The 25,539-nt window shown below is 40.9% G+C and overlaps 1 protein-coding gene across 1 annotated transcript in view; it reads left to right on the top strand.

The window, feature by feature from the left end:
* The first annotated feature begins 13,094 nt into the window (after positions 1–13,094).
* Positions 13,095–25,539, top strand: part of PAWR (pro-apoptotic WT1 regulator) — a 97,997-nt gene continuing 85,552 nt past the window's right edge. The window contains exon 1 of the mRNA XM_059081653.2: positions 13,095–13,690. Coding sequence (XP_058937636.1) covers positions 13,178–13,690 — 513 coding nt within the window. The 5' untranslated portion in view covers positions 13,095–13,177. The remainder of the gene's footprint in view (positions 13,691–25,539) is intronic.

Raw genomic sequence — 25,539 nt, 5'->3', positions numbered from 1 at the left:
TGTTCATTGAATGAATGACTGTAATCCTCTTCTTCATACAGCTTATATATTGACTTTAAAATTAGGAGGAGCAAATTCTATTGGAAGATCTATTGAGTGGCCTTAGAAAATGCTAGTCATTAGTACACTGAAGTTATAGTAGAATGCCCACCAATAAAATTGCCTTGGGGGAATTAAACTTTAAAAAAATTCAATAAATGGATTTTGCAGCAATATGCAAATTCACCTGAAAGAGGTCTGACCAATAAAACAGGACCGTAACCAGATTAAAGTCATTAGCATATGCAAAGGAAGAATGTGTCCCTCAGTAGCAGAGTTAGCAGCCCCCTTAGCAAAAAAGAGTCGGAATGCAAAGGTCCTGGGGAGAGCCATTCTGTTCTGTTCAGTTTGGCAGGGCTCTCCTTATTTGTGGAGATAAATGTCTCAAGCTCTCTAAGCAGAGGCCAGTAAACACTGGATTCCTCTAATTAACCCCTCCTGTTCATTTTCCATATTTACCAAGTAAGCTTACAGTCCTGCTTTCACTCCCACGTAGGTCTGCCTTCTTGGAGAATGCACGCTGTTCACGATGACTTTAACATTCCTGGGTTTCTGACCTTCATATTTTTCATTATAAATTGAGTTATTTGGCTCTTAGACAAATGTAGCCCAGGCAAGTGGGCTACATTAACGTGACTGTGTGTCCCTGAGACATTAAGTGCTTCAGATGGTGATAAAATCAGAGTTCTGAATCTGCAAAGCTGAGGATCAAAGGCTGGCTAGGGCACAAACACCAAGGAGTACTTCCCTACCCCAAACTGTCCCCGCCTCCCAAGTAAAGCCCTGGGAGACAGTCAGCTTACTTCCAGGGCCACCTTAGGACAGCCGTCTTGCCTGTGTGCCATTTGACAAATATTTATACCTGCTGTGCGCCAGACACAAGGATGCAGAGAGAGGAGGGGCTGTGCAGGGAGCCCATGCTGCCTGGTTTGTCTGGTCTAGTTGTTTGTAGCCCTAAGATTCACTGATTACGAAGCCCTAACCTTGTGATAAAATCAAAAGAAATATTTCACAGGAAAATGCACAGAAACTGAGCTGGTCAAGCTGTTTATTTTATTGCATTAAAAATTAATTCCTTTGACATATAAGGATGGGCTCTGGAATCAGATACGTGCTGAATGTTTGGTTTTATCATGTACTAGCTGTGTGACACTGGGTAAGTTACTTAATCTCTAATGTCTCAATTCTCTGACCTGTTTAAGGGATGTAATATTGACGCTCCCCTCATAGGACTGTTTAAATGGTTAAGTTAGACATTGTATATGAAGGAATATCATGGTGCTTAGCTTGTAGTAAGCACTAAATAACTGCTATAAGTATTATTATGCAAAATGTTATCTTCATTAATTTAAATTAAACCCAAGTGTCTACAAAATAAAAGGCAATCTCAGCTTTACTCAATAGTGAATTCCAGTGAAAGGCTGCTTTTGATTTGAATAAGAAGTTGTTTTATGTCACCTATGTCATCCATTTAAATTCAATTTTTTTTTTTTTTTAAAGAAGATGTTGAGGGTAAGAGTTTATTTATTTATTTATTTATTTTTGCTGTGTTGGGTCTTCGTTTCTGTGCGAGGGCTTTCTCTAGCTGTGGTAAGTGGGGGCCACTTTTCATCGCGGTGCGTGGGCCTCTCAGTATCGCGGCCTCTCTTGTTGCGGAGCACAGGCTCCGATCGCGCAGGCTCAGTAGCTGTGGCTCACGGGCCCAGTTGCTCCGCGGCATGTGGGAACCTCCCAGACCAGGGCTCGAACCCGTGTCCCCTGCATTAGCAGGCAGATTCTCAACCACTGCGCCACCAGGGAAGCCCCTCAATTTTTTTAATGGCAAAAAGCTCTGAAAATATTGGCTTAATAGACATTAAAGTACATACTCCAGGATTGAGTTGAATTCATGCCTCATCACCACTGTGAATCAATGGAACCATCTTGGGTGAGGTGTACATCATTGAAGCTTTCTGTGGGCCAAAAAGGATGATGAATTCATGATTTAATTTTAAAGTCATCTAAGCAGAGTAACATTCAAAAGAATTTTATGGTGTTTTGGGGTATTGAAGATTTCTGCTTGCAGAGAAACTAACAAGACTTTCAGCTTCAGACCACAGAAAGTCCTTCCTCTTCATTGGAAAGTTTACATTGTTGTTTGCTTTCTATCTCCACTTTCTGATAAGGCAGCTGAGCTATAAGAGTTGATGGGGTTCTTTTAGCAGCATCCAGAATGCTCTATGTAGGACATTGGATCAAAAGATTTATCTTAGTCTCATGGTCAAAAACACCTGTGGTGTAACAAAACTAGGAATGAACACCTCCCAGTTAAATTGTTCCGAGAAGGCTTTCTTTCTCTCTCTTCCTCTCTCTCTCTCCCTCCCTCTCTCTCTCTCTCTCTCTCTCTCTCTCTATTGAGCACACATACAACTTAGGCATGAAGTTCAATCACATACTTTAAGATTTGTTCTTTGGACAGTCACAAGTGGACTAAGTGTAATGGAGAAGAGCTTCCTACTCTGATCTCTTTTCTATTTAAATTTTCTTGAAAAGGCTGATATCAGGACCAGGCTTTGAAAGTCACCGACTTTCACAGCAGTAGACAAGTTTCTTTTCAGATCTGCTGGCACAGCCCAATTCCTGTTGATGCTGAGAGCAATGAGTCATGACAATGTGTGGAGCGTCTTCAGCAAAGCTGCCCAACCAGGCGTGTTACTGAGCTTAGGTGCTCCATCTGTGCCCAGAGAACCAAAATGTTCCATTCACACAAAGTTTTCCTGGACAAAGACGTTTTTTCACCATTCGGAAAGTGGCAAGGGCTTGCCAAGTCTCCAAAAGGGGATCAGAAAAATTGGAATATTTCTTCCAATTTTTAGTGGAAGAAATAGTGGCACCCGTGTATGAAAAAAAGAACGATAGTGGAAGAGCTGGTTAAAATGAGAGGCATCAGCAGTTTCATCCAGTTGTTTGCCTGTTGAAGGAGAGTGGTTTAGGAGCCATTTTAAGGATCTGTGTCCAGAGATTAGAAGAAAGATCGGTGATTCTAAAGGGAATTGTGACTTTTGACATTGGCATGGCTTCAGTTTTCTTCCTTCGCCCCAAGCCATAAACCATTTCAAATATTTCCAGGGTACATGGCTTCATTAAGTTTTCTACATTTTTATGTCTTCTTTTGCTTGGCAAAAAAGGGGGACATTTTAAGGTTGCCCCAAGACATGTTGGGCAAGTCCAATTTTGTTCGTTTCAGACTTTTAAAGTCAAAACTTTTCTTATGAAACTATTTATACAAGTCCAAGTATTTTTCCTTTAAAAATTACTTTAAATTCTAGCATATTTCAAATATACAAAAGTCCAGAAAATAATATAACAAATAATGTAGGTATCCCCTACACTGAGATTTAACAAATGTTAATGCACATTTATCTTAGATCTCTTTCCTTTTTAAAGAAATAAAACATAAATAACAGCAACATTACAGCTCCTATACCTTTTCCCTCCATCTGTCTTCAGGAGTAACTAATAAGCTGAATTTGGTATGTTTGTATTTATATTACAAATGTGTATGTTAAAAATATATACTATTGTACCTTTTGGAAATTTATATGAACAACATCATACTTTACATATTCTTTTTGTTGTTTTTTCACTGCACTGGGGGATCTTAGTTCCTTGAACAGGGATCAGGTCCTGGGCCCCCTAACGTGGAAGTGCGGCGTCCTAACCACTGGACTGCCAGGGAAGTCCCTACATATCCATTTGAAACTGGTTTGAAATGATGTTTCTGAAGTGATATAAGTGTTCCATTATACTAATAAACTATAATTTATATATTCACTCTCCTGCTAACTACAAGTACTTTTTCACTATTATAATTAGTGCTGCAATGAACACTTATGTCCATGTGTCCCTGTGTTCATGTCAGAGTTTCTGTGGGGTAGGTACCTAAGAGTGCAGTTGCTGGGTTGTCAGGAAATCACATCTTCATCTTAACCAGGTAAAAGGGGAAACACTGTGTTCTTCCTCTCAACGTATCTGACACCAAATGTGTGCGTGGTTTTCCCACACTAACCAATTCTCCCACTCTCTGGACACCAATTGAATGTCCTACAATTCAGTTACAACACTAGCTAGCCAGAGTTAGCACAGGCCCCACAGGTTAATGGCTCATTCCCACAAGACTGCAACAGTGAATGAAGATAACTCTTCCAAGACTTTTGACTGTGAACGTGAACAAAGAAACAAGACATTGACCAGATTAGATTCTAGAGTCTGGGAAAATTTTTTTCTTTAAGACGGTGTGGTAGGAAGAACAATGGCCCCAAAGAGTTCTAGGCCGTAATCCCTGGAACCTGTGAATATAAGTTATATGGCAAAAGAGAATTAACGTTGAAGATGGAATCAAGGTTGCTAATCAGCTGATTTTAAAATAGATCATCCTGGATTATTCAGGTGGTCCCAATATAATCACAAGGATCCTTAAAGGTAGAAAGGGGAGGCAGAAGAGAATCAAGGGAGATGTGGGAAGGCGGGAAGGCACAGAGAGATGGGACATTACTTGCTTTGAAGACCAAGAGCCAAGGAATGTGGGCAGCTTCTAGAGGCTGGAAAGGGCAAGGAAATGGATTCTTCCAGAGAGCCTCCAGAAAGGAATGCAGCCCTGCTGGTTCCTTCATTTTAACCCAATAAGACCCATCGCTGTAGGACATCTATCTACAGAACTGTAAGATGATAAAGTTGTGTTGTTTAAGATGTTAAGTTGTTTCAGCAGTAAGTAGAAGACTAATACAGAGGGAATTAATATAGAGTGCATTTGTATGTTGAAAGGAATTATTTAAAAGAGAAGAAATTGATTATTCATGAGAGAAGAGTATTAATTGTAGGAGCAAAGCTCTTGCAAGGGGAAAGATACAGATGCCAGGACTGCCTTTGAAAGGAGCTAAGAACTTCATCTAAACGTAAGGAGGCAGAGAGTAGATCCAGATGTAGGAAAGTGGGTAAAGGTGTGGGGCAAGATGAGGAGCCCCACTCACATAGGTCCTACTTAAGTCAACAAACAAGTTCATCAACTGAGAGCAAGGGTTGGATAAGGAGGTTTTGGAGGTTTAAGGGATTGATGTGAACTAGTCATTCTGCAGCACAGGTGAACAAGCTTACTAAGACTGCAGGATTGCCAGATAGTATGCACTGCTCAGTTGAAACTATGGTCATGCTTTTTTTTTTTTTTTTTTTTTTTTTTTTTTTTGCGGTACGCGGGCCTCTCACTATTGTGGCCTCTCCCGTTGCGGAGCACAGGCTCCGGACGCGCAGGCTCAGCGGCCACGGCTCACGGGCCCAGCTGCTCCGCGGCATGTGGGATCCTCCCGGACAGGGGCTCGAACCCGTGTCCCCTGCATCGGCAGGTGGACTCTCAACCACTGCGCCACCAGAGAAGCCCCTGGTCATGCATTTGAAGGAGAGTTAGGAAGGATGCAACGCTGTTTTTAATTAGCCTTATTTTAGCTGAGCAAGTGCAGGCACAGAGGAGGCTAATAATGATAAGCTTTAATCTGAGTAAGGAGGTTAGGACATGGAAAGGAGTGACAGATAATGAAAAACTGGTAGGATCAATAGAGGTCCTGTTCTTATGATGCAAAAATATATATATTTGTGTACTACAAATAGAGGATACATCTGTGTATGAAGTCAGATATTTTATGCATCAATTAATAATAAAATTGGGAATTCCCTGGTGGTCCAGCAGTTAGGACTCTGTGCTTTCACTGCCATGGGCCCTGGTTCAATACCTGGTCGGGGAACTAAGATCCTGCAAGCCGTGTGGTGCAGGCAAAAATAAAATGAAACAAAATAAAATAAATAGTAAAAATGCAGATAATACAGTATTATAGAAATATGTCAGAGAGTAATAGTGAATAATTCAGGTTGTTTTTCCAAATTTTTGTGATGCTTATGGCACTTTTCAATTTGTTAAAATTTATAATCTTTAAAATTGCTCATTCTAACTATTTTTTTAACCTATTCTTTTTCTTAAAGAAGGTGCCCTAAGTTTTATAAACTTCAGGCACCATGTAACCTAGATCTTTCCCGGATAGGCCACAAATCTGGCCTAAGATTAACAGCAGTTGATGGAAAAAGGGAAAACTTATCAGCTATAAAACACATAGTTTTATTGTGGTTAAAAAAAAAAAAAAAGTAACAAAAAGGGACTTCCCCGGCAGTCCAGTGGTTGGGACTTTGCCTTCCAGGGCAGGGGGGCGGGTTCGATCCCGGTCTGGGAGCTAGGATCCCACGTGCCTCAGGGCCAAGGGGCCAAGACATGGAACAGAAGCAATGCTGTAACAGGTTGAATAAAGAATTTGAAAATGGTCCACATCCAAAAAAAAAAAAAGCCTTTGGAAAAAAAGTAACAAAAGAGAAATACATACAACTATTCTTAGTAGTAATGTCAGACATTTTTTTCCTGGGGACATTATGTAATGTAATGAGCCACATCTTCATAAACAGCCTCAGAAAACACAACACATTTCATAGAACTCTTCCTAATAGTGTCAATCAATAGGGGCTTACGATGTAATAAGAGGTAGAGGTCTCTACTTATCTAGCCTCATCACAGATTAGATTTCAAAATATCTAGAAATCTGCAAAATAGACAGATTAGACCTCCTGTTAAACATAACAGATTGAACACACATGTGTACCTCTAAACCCTCAAGTAACTTCACTAAAATAAAAGTAAAGTGATAAACCAGTAACAACCAAGAGGATGGGAAATGAGAGCAAAATTTTGGAAGATGGAAGATGAAAAACAGATAGACGTTAGCAGAGAAGAGAAAGGTGAATTCTAACCACCTGCAAGAGACAAAGCCAGCCAGAAGGAATCCTTTTTGTCCTGAAAAAAGCTCAGAAATCAGAGGCAGCAGCATATACTGAAAGAGAGGAAAGAATGGGGGTGAAAATAAATGGATTCGTTAAAAAACTATATAAGGGACAGTTAGATTCTCAAGTCCCCACTGTAAGGCCCAGGAGCAAGGAGGCTGTCTCTCCTGATCCTAGCAGAGGACTGGAAGTTCACGCTCTGAAGTGCTGAATTACAAATGTACTGAACTTGAGCACCCCAGGCATCCAAGCAGAGGGACTGAGTGAAACCTGCATGCTGAGTACTAAGGCTCCCCCAGTTCCCTTTTTCTACTTGGAACTGGAAACAGTTGACAACTAGCAACACAGGCAGAAACACAGTTTCTCTCAGGGAAACTGATCTGGCCAAGAGAAAAGCCCCACAGATGCTGACAATGGACACATGCCTCCACAAAATGCCTGGGTCCAAACACCAGCTCCCTAAATTGGGACCATCAGTCAACAAGCCCTGCCTTTTGAAAGAAGAGCAAGCAGTCAACTTTTCATTTATTTATTTATTTGGTTGCAATGGGTCTTAGTTGTGGCAGGCAGGTTCCTTAGTTGTGGCATGCAAACTCTTAGTTGAGGCATGCATGTGGGATCTAGTTCCCTGACCAGGGATCAAACCCTGGTGCCCTGCATTGGGAGCTTGGAGTCTTAACCACTGCGCCACCAGGGAAGTCCCCTAAACAACTTTTCAATGCTTCAATCTAAAATATGAATGAACAGGGACTTCCCTGGTGGTACAGTGGTTAAGACTCCGCACTTCCACTGCAGGGGGCACGGGTTTGATCCTTGGTCGGGGGACTAAGATTCTGCATGTCATGCAGAGCGGCCAAAAATAAAAAAATAAATGAATGAACAGCAGACTGACAAGGAAATCCTCTAACATGAAAGATGAAGACTAAAACAATCAAAAAGATAAAAGGGAGCAAATCGATATGAGACAAAGTGTAGGACCAGCAGAAGAAAAGTTAAAGGAATTTCCTTAGAAAGAGGAAAGATGATGAATCTGACACAAAAATAGGATAATATGGAAGAAGAACATTTAGAGTCTAAGAAATAGATCAAAGAAAAAATGGTGGCAGAAACAGAAAATTCAACAGAAATGTTGGCAAATAAGACAGGAAATTTCACTGAAAGTATAATAACATGCCAAAGAGATGGAAACTACGAGAGAAAAGACAAATATTTACTAGAAAGCACTTAGAAGTTCAACATCTATTTAACAGGGGCTCCAGAAAGAGAAAATAGAGAAAATGGAAGAGAAGAATTACCAAAGATATAGGATAAAGAAATTTCCCAAGTGAAAGGCACATGGCAGATTTAGAGGGCCCACCGAGTGCTTAACATAATAATGAAAAAAGACAAATCATGGCTGGGACTTACCTGGTGGCGCAGTGGTTAAGAGTCCGCCTGCCAATGCAGGGGACATGGGTTCGAGCCCTGGTCCAGGAGGATCCCACATGCTGCAGAGCAACTAGGCCTGTGCACAACTACTGAAGCCCCTGCCCCTAGATCCCGTGCTCTGCAACAAGAGAAGCCACCTCAATGAGAAGCCTGCGCACCGCAATGAGGAGTAGCCCCCTCTCACGCCGCAACTAGAGAAAGCCCGTGTGTAGCAACGAAGACCCAACACAGCCAAAAATAAATAAATAAATTTATTTTTTTAAAAAAGACAAATCATGGCAAATCTTTAAGATATTCAAGTAGATCTGGGTAAGAAGTTCCAAAAACTTCCAGAGAGAAAATACAAAGAAATCAGAATGCCATGGGTTTTCCAAACTGCAACTCTGGAAACCAGAAGACAATATAGTGATGCCTTCAAAATTATAAAGGAAAATGATTTCCAACATAGAGGTCTATGCCTCACCAAACTATTAACCAAGTGTGAAGATAAATGAAAAATATTTTCTAACACACATGGTCTCGAAGAACGTGCAATCCGATCTCCAGAGAATACTGAAGTACTCAACTAAAATAAGGGAAAAGAAAGAGGACAATATGGGATTCAGGAAACAAGGAGTCTGCACAGGAAATAATTCCCAGGATGTTAGGGAAGTATAATCCCAGAATAACCACAGAGCAATGAGTCTTAAAATCAATGAGCCAGACTAGAGTGGGGATGGCGGGCTCCAGGAGAGGTATCTCCAAGAAAAAGAGAAACAGAACTGACAGATCATCTGACGTGATGAACTGCATCGACAGGAAGAAAGTCTGGGTGTAAATTTGTGACGATATATAGAAAAATAGGCCAAAAAAAGGGTAAGTTTTAACTGTAGGAAAAAGAAATATTTGTGTAATAAGTTGGAGAAAAATAAAGCAAAGCAAACATAGTACACTGGCTGGCTCAGCTCTGAACAATATTTGCATAGTCATAACACTATAAACATTAAATGTTTATTCAATAAAAATTGCAATACAAGTATAGCAGGAGTTTAGGAGTAAGAAACGTGTAGGTGTAGTTTAAGTATAGGAGAACTAAATTTTCCTCTTCTGTATCAGGAAGCCAAAAATGGATGTCTAAAAAATGGAGAAATCAAGAAGTAGAATAGCAGGTGAGGGCATTAAAATATAAACAGGAAGATCTATATTAGCAGAAACAGTTATAAGAGTTCAAAGTTCTGGGTAGGCTTTTAGGTAGGGGATTGCTCTCTTTTGTTATAATCCTTGTAGAACTGAAGTATTTAACCATTAAGTCTATGTGCATGTATTATTTTGATTTTAGAGGGCGAATTGCATGTTTTCCAGAAATATTTGCATTGAAGGCAAATTGGTTATTTCTTAGTATCCTATTAATTATTTCAACACATACAAATAGGCTATTTCACATATAGCTAATCCACTGCCTGGAAAACATTAAGTAAGACTTAATTAACATTTAGAATAAGTTTGACTCTGACATAGTAAAATGAATCTTTGTTTTGTTACCATCATCTTATTTCCCTTTATTATCAAGGGCAAGTGTATCACCCAAATTAGTTGTTTTAGGTTTGCTCAGAAGTTCTTAACTGGGGAAGATTTTGCCCTCCAGGAAACACTTGGCAAACTCACAACTGGGGGTGGAGGGCAGTTCCTGGTAGGTATCTAGTGGGCAGAAGCCAAGGATGCTGCTAAACATCCTGCAATGGACAGGACAACACCCCCAAAGAATTATCGAGTCCCAGATTTCAGTAGTGCTGCAGTTGAGAAACCAGGCTCAGAGTCTTTAAGGATTATTTCATCAGAACGCTGTACATGAAGATTGACGACATGCAAACACGGCAATTTAGAACTGACTCAGCTAAATATATCTTGATGCAATGTTGGAAGCAGTCTGGCTGTGAAGTATACCTTTGGGAATATTGAGAATGGTAAGGTAAAGACAAAAGGTATAATAAACGATAACAATAATAATACACAGCGCTTTGTACCTCAGTAATCTCTTTCATCCATGGTTCCTAGGGCACTTTATAGACTAATAATAACTACTCTGGTACTCCCACACTACCTTTTATCTAAGGATCTCAGACACTTTCACAACACTCTCACAATGTAGGAAGTATTATCCCCATTTTATATGTAAGTAAACAGAAGCACAAAAGGTAAGCAACTTGCCAAAAGTCACACAAGTCCATAGTAGCCAACATTCCTGACTCAGCGCTTGTTAATACCAAGAGAACTGGTTAAAGAGATGCACTGATAAATTATGTAGCAGAGTGTTGTTATCCTAGTTCATTCAAAGTCTATTGTTTTCAAGTTAATATTGTGTATTTAGTACCTTATCTTTTTTTCATCCGCGCCCCCCTTAGAAACCCAGGACTCTGTTCAATATCCTATTAATAAGAGACTATATTTACCGAGTGCTTTCCTTGACCAAGCACACAGTGTCATTTCTTATAACAACATAAAAACATATGCTGTTATTACTGGTTTTATAGTAAAGGAAGTTGAGTTTCAGAGAATTTAAACAACATGCTCAAGATCTCTCAGCTATTTAGATGTTTGTACTCAGGCACATTATATCCTCTTTCCACTATATCTTGCAGTCCCTCCAAGAGAAAATCCTCTGGTAAGTTATAAAAAATATTCATGTGAATCTCTTTAATGCCCAACCCTCCCTCCCCCCCCTTAAAACTCAGAAAACAAAGTAATGAATCATTAATTGAGGCGTTTCAGATGGCACACCCAGGTTGGTACCAGCCAGGCTCTGCCTTTTAAACCGATTCCCAACGTAGGCCTTTAATTTTTTAACAAGTTTTTCCAGAACTCAATCCGGGTTATCCACAAGTTCACTCCAGCAGTCAGACAAAAGACGAGAACTGTGTGACCTTCCCCTCTGATAAATAAATAGCGTGTGAATCACATTCTCCTGTTCTCCTTCCTGAGCAGGCACAGGCTGACGGCTCACCCACCGTGTGCCACCTGGGCAAAACAGGTACTAAGTAGGAAGAAAGAGTTATGTTAGGTAAGAATGTGACTCAGGGCTCGCCTACTTTTTGCCAAATGGTGACCAGGCATTTGTACCCTATGACAGTGATGTGCCCTGGTGTTACTCGGATACAGTGACGTCTGTCTGCTCAAGTGCCTGACAGTGGCAGTCCACCCAGCCCTGATCCAGAAATCGGAGATGACTTGCCTCTGAAGATAAGATTTACCCTATGGCATGTCAAGGGTAGAAGAATAGAGACAATCACCGCCCCAGCTCATATCAAATCAGCCTCAATGCAGCTTTAGGACTTTGGTAGGGAGTGTTGCTGCTAAATTCACTATCTGTGAAGAGGAGGTGTAGAGAGAGGGTTAAGAGGAAACTCCAAATAGGACTGGGATCGCCAACACAATACATTTTAAAATGAGCTTTAAATTTTTTTCCTTGCAAGCCTAAGATAACAGTAAAGCCTTGATAATACACGGACAGTTGAAGTCTCTCCTTTAAGGCAACACGTTCACCTGAGACCACAGACTTAGAAGGAGGGGCCTGGGTTTCAGCCCTTTCCACTCTCCTGCTTGCCACCCCAGTACATCTGAAAAGGGGGCAGCGACTAGGAAAAGAGACGCGAGAGTATTTTCCCATCCTAGCTAGTTGGGCCCTGGTTCATGCGCTTTCCCTCTCAGCCAGCAGTATTTGAGATTTTCCCTGGAAGAATATGTCTTGTACTTAAAAGGAAGAGTGGTGGGAGACTGGAGAGGCGGAGAAGAGGAGCGGGGAGAAGGGCGTGGAGGGCGGTTCACGCTCCAGCGTCGGAGGCGCCGGGAGGTCGGCCGCCGCGAGGTTGCGCGCCCAGGAATGTGCGGTCACATCTGCTGGCGCGGGGCTGGCGGCAGCGGCGGGCTGGACGCGGCGCCGCGCACCTGAGCGCCGGGGGCGGGGCGTCGGCGGGCCCCACCGCCCAGACAGCGCGCCGCGCCCCTCGCGCGCGGTCTCGGTCCTTTCCGCCGGCGCTTCGGCGCCGCTCGGCTACCCTCGTTCCCTTCCCTCCCCTCCCTCATTCCCTCCCCTCCTTCCCTCCCAGCCCGGGAGCGCCGCTGGCTCAGGACGGAGATCTGGCCGTGGGTCCTTCCGCGCGGCCGCTTCGGCTCACCTGGGCGCCAGCTCCCAGTCCCGCTCCTCGTCCCCCCAACTCCTCCCAGGTAAGGGGCCGCCCGGTCAGTCCGCGTTCCACACGCGCACCCGTCCCCCTGGACTCGGCTGGACTGCTGGGTCAGGAGGCGTCCCGCCTTCTCCGCGAGTCGGTTAGGGGACTCCGCGCCTCGTCCCGGGAATGAGTGTGTCGGTCGCGGGGACCCCGGACCGGAGCGAGGGCTGGAGATGCGACGGGTCGACAGGTGGGGGGTCTGGCTCGGGTCCCCCGACCGCCGCAGGCTCGGACCCCGGCGGGGATGGGGCGGGCGGGCGGGCAGGCGGGCCGGGGGTGGGGACCGTGCCTCTCTCCACCCCTTGAGGGGCGGTGATCGCCCGGGCCAGCCGTGTAGGTGCGTCGGAGAAACTTTGCAGGGTGGGGACTCTGCGGCCCCTCGCCTGCGGGGCTGAGTGGGCGCACTATCGGTGGGGCTCCGAGGGGCGCGGCCGCGGGGCAGACCCTCGGGCCGGGCGAGGATCTTACGCTTCCCTCCTCCGCCCCCTTTTGTGTTTCCCTGCAGACCAGCCGGTCCCTGGGGGAGCCGCGGCCACCCCCGCGCCCGGGGGTCGTTCCCTCGCCTCCTCCGGGTGGCAGGAAGGAAGAGGGGGCGGCAGCCGGAGTCGGGGCGGGCGGCCTGAGGTGAGAGCCCGGCCGGCCCCGCTGGGAATATGGCGACCGGTGGCTACCGGACCAGCGGCGGCAGCACCACAGACTTCCTGGAGGAGTGGAAGGCGAAGCGCGAGAAGATGCGCGCCAAGCAGAATCCCCCGGGCCCGGCCGCCCCCGGTGGGGGCACGGGCGACGCGGCCGGGAAGCTCCCGCCGGGGCCCATGGGTACTTCGGCTGCCGCTGCGGCCAACGAGCTGAACAACAACCTCCCGGGCGGCGCTGCCGCACCTGCCGCCCCCGGCCCCGGGGGCGTGAACTGCGCCGTGGGCCCTGCGCAGCTGAGTCGCGCCGCCCCCGGCCCGCGGCGCCCGGAGGATGAGTCCCCCGCCGCCGCCGCCGCCGCCGCTTCGGGGGCAGCACCCGCACGGGACGGTGAGGAGGAGCGGGACGGCGCCCCGGAGAAGGGCAAGAGCTCGGGCCCCAGCGCCAGGAAAGGCAAGGGGCAGATCGAGAAGAGGAAGCTGCGGGAGAAGCGGCGCTCCACCGGCGTGGTCAACATCCCTGCCGCAGAGGTGAGCCGGGCGGGGGCCGCGGCCGGACCCTAGAGGGTTGCCGCCTCCTGATGTCTTCTTTCCAGGGCCCAGAGCTTTCCGCCTCGAGCCTGCACTTCTTAGCCTTTCACTGAGTTAGGCAGGCAGGGGGTGATGGAGTTTTACTCTCAACAAATGCTTGCTGGGAAGTTGCCCAAATCCAAAGTCGAACGCGTGCTTTTCAGGCTTCCTGGCTAAGATCTCAGACCCAGGATCCTTGTTTTCAGTGTTGGAAAGACAACTCGGGGCTCCGGAACTTGCCCACCTAGCCTTGTTTGTTTATGCTTGATTAGTTAGAAAAATTGATTAATGGTGATGACCACGTACTTTAGTTTCCCATGTGTCCGTCTCAAATTATCAGATAGTTTATCTTTTCTTCTCTCTTAACTGTGTTTAATAGCACCTGTAAAGAAAACGTGGCTTTAGCACTGTCCCAGACAGCTTTATCTTTCAATGAACCCAAGATAAGTATATCCAGCTGAGCATATGCTCTATTTCATATATAAACCAGCTTTTGGAAATAGTGCTCCCGAACACCCCCCCCCACACACACACACACCCCCGCCACACACACACCGAGTTTCTTTCTGAGTGGTATTGTGGACATTAGGAACGCTGTAGCAACTCTCAATTCTTTTTGCTAAGATGCTCTCTCCCTGTATTTAAGTATTTGGCTCTGTGTATTCTGGAAAACATTTGTGGTAGGATTGGGGATTTTTTGTTTTTTGGGTTGTTGTTGGGGTTTTTTTTTTTTTTTTTGGTGTTTTTGAGCAGTCTCAAAAACCATTATGTAGGCAGCAGCATCTTCCCATTACAGAGTGCCTGGTGAAACATTTTTATTTGGGGTATAACTGCACCTTTCTCTACCATCAAAAAAACAAAACAATCCTCTAACAAGTATTTGGTTACTTTAATAGTAACTCACCGGTTTTGGGAAGTGATTCAATAATCTTGTTTCACCTGAAGTAGTTGCATCTTTTTCTCATTGGTTCTAGGTTTTACCTTTTTTTCCCTCCTGGCCTTCTAATTTTTATTCAACTTTGATACACAGTAAATAAATAGTAAGAATTCACCAACTTTAATTGTGGTTCAAGTAAAAGCATTTGCAGTAAGTTAGGGTGTATATCAAACATACCCAAATTTTTAAGTCTTAATATAATTTCCATACCTGGAAAATCAGAGTTTGTCTTTGAAGGGTATATTTTTATGAGTGTTTCAGAGAGATTTTTATCAGCCAGCAAAACTGTCCTCTGTGGTTTCCTACTTGCACAAAAGATCTGTTACTCATTAAATTGCTTTAAAAGGAATTCATAAGAGTGGTAATCAGATTTCTAGGGTTTTTTTTTTTAAGTTAAAAATATGAAGATTAGGGGGAAACTGAAGACAAGGCTTTGGAAAAGCTACATTCCTCAACTTTCTTTTTAAAAGTAGCTGATGGTCCAAATAAAAGAATTTGTCATTTGCAATCTTTTCCTCATTGTTCATTTGACAGGGGTCTTATTTTGGGAAATATCTTGGCAGATGTTAAACTTCATTTTTTATCTGGCTGCTTGTGCTAAAATTGTTACTTCTCAAGTACCTTTTGTTTTTGGTTTTTAAACAAGGGTAATGTTTACTGGGGGAAATAAGTATGGTGTATCTCATGAGATCCTAAGAAGCATCCTTTGTTAATATTCCTGTTTTGGGTAAGGGAACATAGTGCTGAGAATGTAGATGACTCCCCACTACAATTGAGTCTGATACTCTGGAATGTTTTTCGTTTGGGTGTTGGCAACTCCTCAATTTAATCTTCCTTAAAAACAAACAACCCAGGGTACCATTTTTTTGTCTGTGGAATTTGAACCTTTTTTATTGAATAGGGAATTGTGTACTGCTTTCTTTTTGTTGTAACTCTGGCTCTATCTGTTTAATGCTGTAGGACCTGACAAAACATGGTAATGTTTTACCACAGTATCTAATTAGCAGGCATATTTCTTGAGTGCCTCCTCCCCATATTTTCAGTTTTTTTTTTTTTTTTTAATTGTTTATTTTTACGGCTGCCTTGGGTCTTTGTTGCTGCTCGTGGGCTTTCTCTAGTTGCGGCGAGCGGGGGCTACTCTGCTGCAGTTCACGGGCTTCTCATTGGGTGGCTTCTCTTGTTGCAGAGCACGGGCTTTAGGCGCGTGGGCTTCAGTAGTTGTGGCGCTCGGTCTCAGTAATTGTGGCTCGCGGGCTCTAAAGCGCAGGCTCTGTAGTTGTGGTGCACGGGCTTAGTTGCTCCGCGGCATGTGGGATCTTCCGGGACCAGGGCTCGAACCCGTGTCCCCTGCACTGGCAGGCGAATTCTTAACCACTGCACCACCAGGGAAGTCCCCATATTTTCAGTTTTTTAAAAACAGCGTTAAGTCTTTCAGATTGTTAATAGTGGTAACACATATGACACAAAACTTTTAAGGTGAATCATTTGCATATCTTTAAATTTTTTTTTTTTTTTTTTTAGAATTGTGTGCCATTCATTTCTCTAGTAGTTTCAACATTGCGAATGCCAGTTGCTGTGGAGTTTCTTGTGTAATACAGCTTAGTACTCCTATTTTAAAAAGTCATATACTATTTTATAGAATTTTCATGTATGAAAATACGATAAAAGCAGAAAATCATCAGTCTGTCAATACTCACAATTAGACTTGTATTATATATAGTGTATATATATATACACTTTATATATATACACTTGTGTATATATATATATACTATATATATAGACTTGTATATATATATACTATATATATAGACATATATATAGTATATATATATACTTAAGTATAAGTATATATAGTTATTTTCAGACAGTATTCCCATCTAAATTTATATTAGAGATTAGCATGTAACTTGTATGCAAAGAGTCTATTTTAGTGGTTGATAAACATGGTTTCTTCAAGACGTATTTATTAAGCATGTGTGACACATTTGTTGTGACTTTCATTAATTTATTTTACTAATTACAGAGTGTTGTAAAGTTGTTACAAAAGAACATGACAGCAGCTAAAGATACCAGGAGCAACTGGAAGATAGTTTTAGTAAGGAAGCAGTTCAGAATCTTAAAGTGGTGGATGGTGATGGGATACTGCATCTGATGGCTGTAATAAATGCAAATATATAGATGCTCATTAATGAGATAAACTTTAGTTCTTATTTACTAAGTTAGAGGGTTTTTTTAAACTTTTTTCTGAATTTTTACTTTCTGTTTTTTGAGTCATAGCCCAAATTGGTTAATTTGGATGTGACATACTTCCTGCTGATAATTTTTGTATGCATTTATTAGATCAGCCACATGTTTATTACATGTTGGTGTTCAAGGCACTATCATAAGCACTGTGGAGAAAACAAGAAGAATAAGACAGTGTATATTTTCAAAGAGCAAGACTGTAATCTAGGAAGAAGGCTAAGGCATAATTACATGAAGAAATTTAAGTACTGTACTGAGTTAACAGTTTAAAAGCCATCTTAACACAGCTTGTAACTAATTGTTTATTAACAATTAGTTGTCTGTTTAAAGGAAAGAGATGATGGGACTAGGAGTAGCTGTGAGGTTGAGGGTCTTGAGCTGAGACTTATATTTCTTTACCTATATATTTATATATTCACACACGTATACATACCTGTTTGTATAGTATTTTAAATGTCAGAGTGCAGTGGTTCTTAACTGTGGCAGCACATTAACATCACGTGAGGACATTTAAAAAATGCTCCCCCGTTGCTGATTACTTGTCTTCTACCTCCCTGACCTCCTTAGATTTAATGGGTCTGGGATGGATCCCAGGCATTAATATTTTGATAAGCTCCCCTTGTGAGTCAGGGTTTAGAACTATTGGGTTTCAGTCTCGGGATACAGAAATGAATAATAGGACACAGGCCTTGCCCACAATGGGCTCTCAAGTAATATAGGGAACTGTGTTAAGTAGTACAGTGTTAAGTATAGGCTATTTCCTGAGCAGGGTACCTAACTCAAGAGGAGGGGCCTATAACTTCCTCAACTGTTATATCCACGTTTTCAGAGTGCTTGTGAAGTTATTGCCATTGGGTAGGTGTGCATGAATGGGTTAACAGAGATGGTTTTCATAGAAAATAAAATCTTTCAATAGATAGAGGTCAAAGTTTGGATTTATATATTAAAGTTAACATTTATTGAAACTTAACTGTTTTCATAGTGGTTGGCTAAAGTGTTTTATGTGTTGTCTTGATTAATGCTCACAGCAATCCCATATGGTAGTTATAGTTACTCTTTTTGTCCCCATTTCCAGAGGAGAAAGTGGAGGCTTAGAGAGTTTAAATGACTCAAGATCACATGGAAAGTGAATAAGTGGTAGAGTAGTATTTTAAAAGTATTTGCTTTTTTGTGTACATGTGTGTCTAGGGAAAGTGGAGTTTTTAATTAACCTATCTTGCATTATTTAGCTTATGTCCCTAGATTTTTTTCAATAACTTGTTATTAGAGGTTATCTTAAATGATTTGAACATCTGAATGGGGAAAACAATGAAAGTATGGAATTGAATAGCAATTAAGGTCAAATTTGTAGGCTCAGAGATTGCTTCTGACCGTCTAGTCTGTAGTTTGCTTGGCAAAATTTTGAACACCAGATCATCAGCAAATTATTAATCTGCTTTTGGCAGTCAGAAAATGTGGATCTTTGATTTTACTTAAGTGATATGTTGTTTTTCAGTCAAGGTGGGGTTATAACACCTACTATATACTTTGAAGGAACATTTGATATGTACAAACACTTTTAAGTAAACACAATTTAAGTCATAATTATTTACCATATTTATTGACCATTATATAGGACAAGTTCCACTTAGTAAATCTTATAAATCCAGATAGATTAAGAAATGCCTTTTGGTATGCCCATTATATTCCAGACTGTCTACCTTTCTATGTGATGAGTCAGGAAAAGAACTAATAGTGACTCAGAGTTGGAGAAAATTGGGCTTGTGAATAGGGTAGAAACAGCATAAACACCTAGGTTCCTTAATAATATTTTAGTCGTAGCTTTCCTAAATTGATAAAGAAAATTGAAATTTTAATGTTATCAGGATTTGTAATGAGTTTTCTAAGCTGAGAGGCCTTTTTACATGAAAATAACTATTATGTAATGAAAGTAGATGATATTTATGGTGTGTTTATTAAGTACCAGGCACTGACTTAAGCACCTTACGTATATTGGCGCATTTAATTCTCTCTACAACCCTATGGGAAAATGGGGCAGGAAGGATAAGTTACTTGCCAGAGACCATATATGTGGTAAGAAGCAAAGTAGTCTGTCTTCAAAGCCTGGTGCTTAATAACCATCTTATTATATTTCAGTGTATTATATACTATATACCTAGTTTAAGAAATACAAAGATTATTTTATAAGATGCTAATAAATTACTATAGAATTTGAAAATAACCCTGTTATAAAAGGCAGATGAAGTGGGACTTTACTGGAAGAATTTGAGAGCAAATAAATATATGAACAGTGTCATTACAATTCTTGTTTAAAATCTTTGTTAAGCTAGCAGCCTTATTTATGCTCTTTATTATTTCTGCACTGGTTTTTAGCATCTGTGATATAGGCCAGAAAATAATTATGCTGTTTAATAGTAATGCTGATATAATGTCTTAGAAATTTAAAATTATTGGAAAATACTAGTTTGAAATTTTCTAAGAGTTTTTTTCTTTTTAAAAAGAGATAATTTACATACCATAAAACTCACTCTTTCAAAGTGTACAGTTCAGTAGTTTTCAGTGTATTCACAAAGTTGTGCTCTAAGTGCTTTTACATTTTCATCTTAATTTTTTTTATTATGTTCCTAGAACCTGTGGTACCTAAGTTTTAGCTCCCTACTCAGTAAAGTGCAACAGTATTCAAACCACGAGAAGCTATTAAGTTAATATAATTTAATATCAGCTTTTCCTGCATTTCACAGAGAAATGAAATGGTAGAATCTCCTCAGTTTTAAGTTTCTTAAAACTTAGACATCTACTACCACTTGTTTTTACTGGAATTTAGTCTAAGAGGTACTTAATTTAATTGAATGTAATATTTTCAACTTGTTTAAAATTTTACGTATCTTTCATGGAGATCTGTAAAGCTCTACCATCTAAACGTTTGGGAACTTTGATTCAGAGTAAAAATGGAGTTTTATGCCATTAATGACTTTAGTCATACATTACTTAAATCAGGGTTCTAAGAGATATGGTGGGGTGGGGGGAACCACCTGTACCAATATCACCAATGATATTGATTAACATATTTGCTTATTGCTGAGGCAACTTTTGGTGTCTTATCCATTTAAAAAAATATATATTTATTTATTTTTGGCAGAGTTGGGTCTCCGTTGCTGTGTGCCGGCTCTCTCCAGTTGCGTCGAGTGGGGGCCATTCTTTGCTGCGGTGCGCGGGCCTCCCCCTGCGGCAGCCCCCACTGTTGTGGAGCACAGGCTCTAGGCGCGTGGACTTAAGTAGTTGTCGCACCCGTGCTCGGTAGTTGTGGCACACGTGCTCGGTAGTTGTGGCTTGCAGGCTCCAGAGCGGAGGCCCAGCAGCTGTGGCGCACGGGCCCAGCTTCTCCGCGGCATGTGGGATCCTCCCGGACCAGGGCTCGAACCCGTGTTCCCCACATTGGCAGGCGGATTCCCAACCACTGTGCCACCAGGGAAGCCCAAGTATTACGCAGTTTTGTTTAGAGCTGTGTACATACTGGTGTTAGAATTGAGCCTCAGCTATTTATTACATCCTCCTTGGGTTACTTAAGAATATGCCAGGCACCATGTCTGAATAAAATTATATAACAATATTTAATTTCTAAAAGCAGCAGCAAAATTATATACTTAAAGGGCAAAAACAGCTCCAGTGAGTTCAAAACTAAGCATGTCAATTGGCTAATAAACGTTTATTCTGTGATAGTCTTTAGAAATTTCCTTCACCAAATTTTTATAGGTTACAATGTGGTTTTCAATAATAGTTTCATTTGCTTTATAAGTTGAATTTAAAGAAGGGCTGTTGTGTTCTGAAAGTATTTTATTAGAGTTTTGCTGAAATGAACAGATAGGAGAGAATTTATGTTGTAGATTACAATTCTGTGACAGCTAAAATTTTGTTTGCAGGCTCTTTTTATAAACTGTTAAGAGACTAATTGAATGATAAATAAAAATAATAAAATACAGTTTGAAAAACATGATGAAAACGTGTTTTGTAATAAAATTAACTTTAAAAGATACCTTTTAATATTCAGCTTATCTATGGGCATGTAAGTGAACTACTTAATCTTATTTGAGAAATTTTCAGATTATATAAAGTATGAAATGATTTTCTATTACTTTTGGAATTTCTTGCAGAATACTTTTAGTAGTATTTAAAAAGAATAGAAATCTGAGTTATGAAGAACAAAATGAACATTCAGAAGATGGTACCTGAGGAATATGAATAGAAAGTATTTTAGCTGAAATAGTCAAAGAAGTTACTTTAGGTCTCAAATTCTTGACAAGACCTCTTGATATTCTGTAATGCCAGCAAAAGTTGATCCAAATCAAATTTGTATCTTAAATTATTTTTTTTCTGCTGATAAAAATGTGTTAAAACAGTAATGTATTCATTGTAGTTCCCTTGTGTAAATACAAAAAAAGATAGAGAAACCTATCACCTGTTATACATATTAATATTTGTTTCTAGTCCTTTTTCTATGTACATAAAAAATGGAACCATACTATACAGATTTGTGTGTATATTTAGTAATTCATTATGAATATTTTTATGGTGTTCTTCAAAAATAGGGACGGATTTTTTTTTTTTAATCGTGGTAAAATACCCATACATAAGATCTTAACCATTTTTAAGTGTACGTTGAGTGGTATTAAACACATTCACATTGTTGTGCAGAAATCACCACGACCATCCCCATAACTCTTTTCATCTTGTAAAACTGAAACTATATACTTATTAAACAATAACTCTCCATTCTACCCTCCCTCCAGCCCATGACAACCTCCAGTATACTCACTGTCTTTAGGATGGATATGTTTGTGTTTTTTGATGTTAAAATATTTCAACGTTGCTTTATTGGCCCTAGTGCCAAATAGCTATTTATTCCTTTTCATATATTGTGTTTCCTGAACCATTCAAGAAATGTGTTCAGGTCATTTAGAGCACTTTATAGGTACTGGGACCTTCAGATAATTGTGAAGGATGCCTAGAGATTTTGTTGTTTTTTTTTTTTTTTACCTCCTCTGTTGCCTTTGATTTTGGCGGGAAATTCGTGATTAGAGCTGCAGTAATTATAAGTGTGTGTAAGCTATAACTCAACATACAAGTTCATAAAACTCAACATGGTATGCAAAAGTCACATGATTAAAAAACACAGGGTGTATGGAAAAATGGAGTTTAAGGACAGAACACTCAAAAACTTTGTCAGTGACATGTGAACAGACAGAAACCTAATAAAGACTAGCACCATTTTATACATGTTAAATGGTTAAGAAATATAAAAGTACTGCAATAAACATGACACTTTACCTTGTAAAAGGCCTGAAGTTTGCTTACAGAAGTGGGTGTCAAAAGGGTTGCAACTTGTGAAGTGGTGGAAGAAGGGCTATCTGAAATTGGATTGAAAGTTTAACTCCAGATATGGATGGGTGTAGCTCATAACACATGCAGTGAGTGAACTGAGCTACCTGACAGAACTTTGTGGTGTGTGTTTTGTGTGTTTCTGTGTGGCTGGGTAGTGTTTTCTCTGCTCACTTAGTGTTTCTTACAGTTGCACAGAAGCAAATGTGAAATTTGTGTTATGCTCAGCTTGCTCCCTAGCATATTAGTTGCTTTGGAACAAATACAGTTTTCTAAACAAATGCTAGAGTGTATATGTATATGCCCATACATACATACATATCTATGTATCTATCTATATCTGTATTCATATCCACATCCATATATCCAAAATATGTGAAACAGTGGCATGGGAAGATCCATCCAAGTAGTGATGTAGAGAAAGATCTAGAGAGCAGACAGTGACTAAAGCTGAGAATACTCATTTAACCATATACTAATACTGATTGCTAGGGCAGTAGAGGTAGAAAAGGAAAGCAGTGGATAGATTTTAAAGGGTTTTTCTTTGGTATTAGAAAATTACATAACTGGGTGTTTTGAACTGGAAAAGTCTTTAGAGATCATCTAGTCCATTATAAAAAAGTGTTAACTTGGTTTTCCCAGACTACTTTTATCTCAAATTTTAAGTTGTATTTCGGCCTCAGCCTTCTTCCCTCTAGCTGAGTGTTGCAGTCCTGCCTTTCCCCGCCCCATGCCCCATGCCCCGCCGGGCTGACTCTGTCCTGATTACTATCTGGAATCTCGCTTATTTTATTCCTTCTTAAATACTCAGCCTTTCTCTGTTGGTTCATCTTGCCATGAAGGAATGTTCCCTTAATTCTGCTTCACCTTCAACTTACTTTTCTTTCCTTAATTGCTCAGTTTAAAGGCATTGTTTTCACCTGCTAACTCCCATTACACTGCTCAGTCCCACTACTTTATTAAAGTTGATCTTGCCAAGTTTGCTTATGGCCTCATAACTGCCAAATGTGACAGCTTCTTTTCTATTTTCATCCTACCTGACCTTCTTTAGCATTTGCCCTTGTCACTCCTCTCCCTTGGGTCTTATAGCACTTTTGGTAGATTCTTTTTTAGTTGGTTTACGCAAAAACATTTGAGTGCCTTCTCTGTGCCCCAGGCCCAGTGCTCCCTGATACAGTGAGTTACATTATCACCAGTATTTAAGGAACTTCAGGTTTTCTCTTAGGGAAAAAAATAATGTCTTAGTTTAGGCAGCTATAACAGAATATCATAAACTGGGTGGTATATAAACAACAGAAATTTATTTCTCACAATTCTCAAGGCTGTGATCTTGGACTCCCAAGATCAAGACAGCAGCAGAATCTGTGTTTGGTGAGAGCCTGCTTCCTGGTTCACTCTGTCCTCACATGGTGGAAGGGGTTGAGAGAGATCTCTGGGGTCTCTTTTATCAGAGCACTAATCCCATTCATGAGGACTCCGCCTTCGTGACCTAATCTCCGCCCAAAGGCCCCATCTTCTAATATTATCACATTGCGGTTTATGATCTCAACATAAGAATTTTCTTCTTTTTTTAGCCTTTTATTTTTTTTTAGCATCTTTATTGGAGTATAATTGCTTTACATGGTGTGTTGGTTTCTGCTTTATAACAAAGTGAATCAGCTATACATGTACGTTTATCCCCATTTCTCCTCCCTCTTGCATCTCCCTCCCATCCCCCCAATCCCACCCCTCTAGGTGGTCACAAAGCACCAAGGGGGTCTCCCTGTGCTATGTGGCTGTTTCCCCGCTAGCTATCTATTTTACATTTGGTAGTGTATATATATGTGAATGCTACTCTCTCACTTCATCCCAGCTTACCCTTCCCACTCCCCGTGGCCTCAAGTCCTCTCTAGAAGGTCTGCATCTTTATTTACGTCCTGCCCCTAGGTTCTTCATGTCCTTTTTTTTTTTAGATTCCATATATATGTGTTAGCATATGATATTTGTTTTTCTCTTTCTGACTTACTTCACTCTGTATGACTCTAGGTCCATCCACCTCACTAAAATAACTCAATTTCGTTTCTTTTTATGGCTGAGTAATATTCCATTGTATATACGTGCCACATCTTCTTTATCCATTCATCTGTCAGTGGACACTTAGGTTGCTTCCATGTCCTGGCTATTGTAAATAGAGCTGCAAGGAACATTGTCATACATGACTCTTTTTGAATTATCAACATAGGAATTTTGGGGAAACACAAATATTCCGTCCATAACAGATAACAAATAATTACAATTTGATGTTATAAAAACTGCAATGTAGAACAGAACAAAGTACTGAACTAGCTCAGAAAAGGGAGCCACCAGTTACATGAGGGAGTCAGAGAGCTTTATATTTGATGAAGTGGTATTAAGCCCTGAGACTTGACTGATGAAGACTTTCCAAGTACAGAGGGGGACACAGTAACATTCTAGATAGGGGGAGGCACAGAACCAAGAGACAGTAGCATTACATTGCATGCCTACTATGTGCACAATACTGTGCTGGGAACTTTCTATACATTATTTCTGATCTTCACCTTAACTCACAAGATAGATTTTTTTATATTTCTCATTTTACAAAATGAGGAAGTTGAGCTTCAGAGAAGTTGTGACTTGCCCAAAGCTATACTGGCAAACTTGGACTCCACATTTGTTTAGGTTCCAGTGCTCACACGTTGGTTATCATTGTTGGAAAGAGGGAGGGATATGTTCTTACAGAGGAAACATGCAGAGAATTTGTGATTGGGAGTGAATGGAGAACAGCTAAGTAGGAATGATATGGACCAATTGTGATGGATCTGAATGTCATGCCAGGGAATTCAGACTTTATTCTGCTGTTCTTTGTTAGTATTATTGGCTAAGCATTTCCTTCCTTTGTCCATACCTATTTATACAGTAACTCTGACAGCTTCCAGAATGGAATAAGTTTTGCCTGCCTAATTTGAAGTCATTAAGGGAATTTTCTTGTTCAGAGACAGGTACCTATTCAAGAATGGTAAACTATAAAATCCTGTAAAAATAATATGCATATAATAGAATAAATAAATCCAGATTTTCACATGGGTTAAAAAGAAATGAGAGGATAGGCCCTAAGCAAAGTTATAGCAAAAATAATTCTGTACTGAGGATTTAGGGGTGACTTTTTGGGGGAGCGGGATGGAGTGGAGATGGGGGCTCTGGTGATATTAAATTGTCAGATTCTGTTCTGAGTGTAACCAAGGAGAGGTTT

This window comes from Kogia breviceps, chromosome 12 (assembly GCF_026419965.1).
Source record: "Kogia breviceps isolate mKogBre1 chromosome 12, mKogBre1 haplotype 1, whole genome shotgun sequence".
In the NCBI taxonomy this organism is placed as follows: domain Eukaryota; kingdom Metazoa; phylum Chordata; class Mammalia; order Artiodactyla; family Physeteridae; genus Kogia; species Kogia breviceps.
Note: the sequence above shows the minus strand (reverse complement) of the source record. Positions and strands in the feature narration are given on the sequence as shown.